The 5,302-nt window shown below is 31.4% G+C and overlaps 1 protein-coding gene across 3 annotated transcripts in view; it reads right to left on the bottom strand.

The window, feature by feature from the left end:
• Positions 1 to 1,464: 1,464 nt before the first annotated feature.
• Positions 1,465 to 5,302, bottom strand: part of LOC106876600 (dynein light chain Tctex-type 5-B) — a 145,658-nt gene continuing 141,820 nt past the window's right edge. For 2 of the 3 annotated variants that reach the window (XM_089340657.1, XM_089340656.1), the window contains exon 2: positions 1,465 to 2,923. In XM_089340657.1, coding sequence (XP_089196783.1) covers positions 2,447 to 2,854 — 408 coding nt within the window. In that variant the 5' untranslated portion in view covers positions 2,855 to 2,923 and the 3' untranslated portion in view covers positions 1,465 to 2,446. The remainder of the gene's footprint in view (positions 2,924 to 5,302) is intronic. The other variant, XM_089340655.1, reaches the window with a different exon arrangement.

Here is a 5,302-nt window from a genome sequence, read left to right as displayed (position 1 = left end):
TACTGAAAACAGTTTTTTGTTTTGCTCGTGTTTTGTGGCTATTTGTATTAGTTTCCCTTGCTTCTGGAGTAGGTATTTTTGCAGTCCTATGGTGGTTATTTTATAATAGTTTTCTAGCTGTATAAGACCCCTGCCACCTTCTGTGCGTTGTATATATAGCCTTTCTATGTCAGATTTTGGGTGGTGCATCCTATATCCTGTTATTATTTTTCTTGTTTTCCTATTATTATTATTATTATTATTATTATTATTATTATTATTATTATTATTATTATTATTATTATTATTATTATTATTTTATGTTTGACTTTTGCTTTGCATTTGTACAAGTTGGATCCAAGTCTCACCCAGAGACCTCAAGAGACAACAAGTTAGAAGTTCATGTAGGTGTTACGCCTAGGGTACCATATCTTTGGATTTGTACATAGTGTTGTTCTAGAGAATGCTTAAGAAACCATAAGAAAATTATGTGTTTGTTTTAAAATTTGAGATCACATAGACAGTATTTTACGTAGGATATGGGCAGTTCCCATGAGCACTATCTTTTGAACTTCAGCAATTTTGGGGTTTCCTGGTATCTGAGCTAGGTAGCAATCAGCCCGTTTCGCTGTCATTCCCAGGGCACCAATGACAATAGGTATTGTTTTAGTCTTCAGGTTCCACATTTTGCTAATTTTGCTAATTATTATTATTATTATTATCATTATTATTATTATTATTATTATTATTATTATTATTATTTCATAGGTCCGGTGGTACTCAGCGATACAGCGTTAAGCATATTCAAAATAACTGTTGCCCAATGTCTCTCACGACTCCTCATGCAACAGACGATGTTACACACGTCTTTAAGATTCCACCAACAACAACACCGTCCGTCCATGTTATTAGAGAAAATATTAAACACTCGAGTCATTATTAATATTTCGAGGATAGATTTCAGATAAAACGTAGTCATCGAAGTAATTATTATTTTAATGCATTTCTGTAAACAATATACGTTGATGCGCAAACGCGTACACACACACACACACACACACACACACACACACACACACACACACACACATCTATGCAAATATACACATAATCTATACACACCATTGCACACACAGATATCTATATATATACATCTCTATCCTGTTACTTTATCTTCTCTTTCCCTCCCTCACCTTCTGTTTGTGCACACGCACACACACACACATATATATATATATGTGTGTGTGTGTGTATGTATATGTATTATGTATGTATATATATATATATATATATATATATGTATATATGTATGTTTGTATGTATGTATATATAGATCTGTATGTGTGTTAGTATATGTACATATATATATATATATATATATATACATGTACATAAATGAATGATAATACACACACACACACACACACACACACACACACACACACACACACACACACCCAGCCTCACATCTACTCAAATACAAACACATCATATCGGGTGTCTCATATAGATATAGTTAGGGCATTATGGGTAGATAGTCATTACCACAAAAAATGTTTCTGTTGTGTTTTTTTCTGTTAATAATTATTTTTATGTCTTTTGTTTTTGTCTGTTCGTCTTTCTATTTACAATTTTTTTGTCCATTGCAATGTAATTTTTATCTAATTATCTCTATTCTGGTCTATTTCTATTCGTTTTTTGAATATTTACGTCTGTTTTCCTCTAGTTATGTCTCAGTTTTTTTCTATGTATATATGTGTTTGTTTTTGTGCCTATTTTTGTTTGTTTTTGTCTAATCACATGTATTTTCAGTTCTTTATAATCTTTTCTGTTCATTTTCCTTTGGTCTTCTTGGTTTTTATTTATTTATCTATTTTGGAAACGGAGATATTTCGTCATCTTTTATCTTCAAAGAAATTTTAATCTGGATTCAGATTCACGTGCTGCCCTATCATGACCACATCAGTAACAGTTTAAGCCAATGGTTCTCAATCAGGATCCGTACGGCCCCTGAGCGTCCATATAAGAGTTTTGGGGGTTCACACAAGCAAAACAGTAAATTGGGGATCCACCGAAGTATTTTAAGGGTCCATGAAAAATTTCGGTTTCAGATGTATTTATAGCAAGAAACACCTTAGTTTTATTGCAAGAAACACCTCAGTTTCTTTCTATAACGTTTTACATGGTTCAAACTACACAAGTAAAGCTGTAAAAAACAAAATAAGAATTTTGAAAGACTCGTGGATGTGTGACGAAAGATTTCAAGACAATTTTGAAAGAAGTTTCTATAAAACTAGTGTTTAAACATCGAATGACTATGGCGGTCCACCGGAATAAAAAATAGTTTTCAAAGCAGTCCATTGGTTAAAAACAAAACAAAAGAATTGGTTGAGAGCTGTTGGTTTAAACCGATTAAAGCTCACACCATTTCTCCTACACGACAGACTTTGTTCTAGATGTCATCCAATCATTCTGTATACATCACATAAACTGTGACAATGGCGTAAACAGAGGAATTCTCATATTTTTCCTCGTGGAATTGATCAAACCGAGGGTCCCACAAACAACGACTACCGACGTTCAAATCACACCCTTCACGACAACCGAGGACCACAAATGTGACAAGTTTGTATCGTTTGGGAACGATTATTTTTATTCGTTCATTGATCTGTTCGGCCAATGTTTTAGTCATGTGACTACTGTCAGCAGTCTCATAATTTGAACCTGCTAACTTCTTTTCCAGGATTTCACGTATGATTTTCTGTACCTCTGAGGTCTTAAGAGCTGGGGTTTTGTCTGGACCCATTCTATAAGTATTTTCATAAACTGTTGCTTCAGAGGGACGATCGCTGACGGACCTTGCTGCCGTTGTCATCACGATGGCTGACCTATTTCCTTTTTTCTCTCTTCTTTAAGTGAAACGGAGACTGGAAGATCAATGAGGCTTGAAGAGAAAATAAAAAGAAATTATTGTATTACACACACACACACACACACACACACACACACACACACACACACACACACACACACACACACACAGATAGATAAACTTACTTGGAAATGAATGCGTGATTATATATATTATTTATATTATATTATATATGTATATATATATATATATATATATATATATATATATATATATATATATATATATATATATATATATGTTATAATTTAGAACAAGCAGTGAAAAGTTGTCATTATAGTACTCGGAGTTTCGAATGTCGGAGCGAAGAGCCACGATGCATTCTCGTCGGCTATTAATGGCAACAGATGTTATGAAAAACCGTTGAATAAAAAGGAAGTTACTTTAATAGGTAGGAAAACAAAAAAATACACGCAACCATATTCCCACAATACATAGACATAAACCTCCTGCATTCCCAACGTCTATATACGTACACACTCGTACAAACATGTATACGTACAGGCACATACACACAAACATATGTGTATGTACGTACTCATACAAACACACATATACACGCACACACACACACGCACATATGTATATATCCATATATGTATATGTGTACGCAACCTCATCCTCATATACACATAGGTGTTTACATGCATACATATAACATAATACATATATATTTAGACATTTATACGTATATATATATATATATATATATATATATATATATATATATACAGACATACATTCACACTTCCGCATACACGCATATATATATTAAACGACATGTAACATCATGTAACATCACTGGCTGATTTTATCTGGAGGCTTAAGGAAGCAAAGACAAACTATGACGTTACATAGTCCACACTTAGACACGCGAGTCTCTACAACACTATATCCCGCAAATGCCAATTATGCTCCGAAGAGTCACTCTCGATAATGTTAACAAAGAAGCGCATTATAAATAAATTCACTGAAAAATTACCGAAGAGACCCAGAACGGGTCGAAACGTGTCGTACCCCATAAAATCTTTTCTCCTTCCATCTATTTTATTAATACGGTTACCCCAACCGCCACGACGAATTTCCTGCAATAAATCTACGGATAACAACAGGTAATTGAAACTGTGCTGGTGCTCTACTAATCATCTATTTATACATTTTGTATAATTTCTCCATTACACACACACACACACACACACACACACACACACACATATATATATACACATATATGTATATATATGTATATATATATATATATATATATATATATATATATATATATATATATATATATATATGCATATATATTTATATAAGGGGCATTATTACAGAAAATAATAACGCAACACAGTGGACTTCTCAAAATAACCACAATTTAGTACCTAATGTTCGTTTTTGGTGAGGTGAGAATTCTGTTTATTTATATATATTTTTGGGACAATACTGTGCTGATGAACGAAATCTAGATTCATTCTAGTAATCGCGAAATCGGCCGATACACAGTTAAGTTTATTTAAAAGAAAGTTGGTCTTCTGTTGGTTGTTTTTCCTCGCATTAGGTACTAAATTGTGGTTATTTTGAGAAGTCCACTGTGTGGCGTTATTATTTTCTGTAATAATGCCCCTTATATAAATATAAACGAATAATTATATTCTTGGGAATAGAAATTTCCCTTATGAATTTTTTTACACACTGGCTTCTTGATAAAATTCTTGTAAAAGAGTTTTATCCCTTTTTGAATTTATATATGCATATATATGTATATATATCTACATATAGATGCACATATATACACACGTATAAATATATAGTTTTAGGGAAAACAACCAAGGTTCATGAGCTCATCGATGAAAATCTACTGTCACATATAGAAAAATTCATAATTAAAAGCACAATAAATGAGTATAATATAATACAAAGTAAATACCATAAGATAAAGATAATAAAATGACTACACGTGTTTCATGACTAATTTTCAAATAGAATGGAAATTTAAATCGATTAAAATCGATTAAAACTATCGAAAATCAATTCTATTAAAAGATATAGCTAATCTTCAGGTCAAAATACAACAATAATAATAACAAATGAATGTATATATCAACCAACAATAAATACCAAATGAATTTATATAAAATACTTATTATATAAAGATAGAAAAATATCATTAAAAATATCAAAATAATGAACATTCCATAAACAGCCCTACATATATATATATATATACACACATATATATATACATATACATCTATATATATACATAAAAATACATACATATATATGTACATATATATATATATATATATATATATATATATATATATATATATATATATATATATATATATGGTGGTTGTCTACTACTTAAACAGAGTTTGACCACCT

The sequence above is a fragment of the Octopus bimaculoides genome, chromosome 23 (assembly GCF_046866305.1).
Source record: "Octopus bimaculoides isolate indiv1 chromosome 23, ASM4686630v1, whole genome shotgun sequence".
Taxonomy (NCBI): domain Eukaryota; kingdom Metazoa; phylum Mollusca; class Cephalopoda; order Octopoda; family Octopodidae; genus Octopus; species Octopus bimaculoides.
This window is presented reverse-complemented; position numbering and strand designations above follow the sequence as displayed.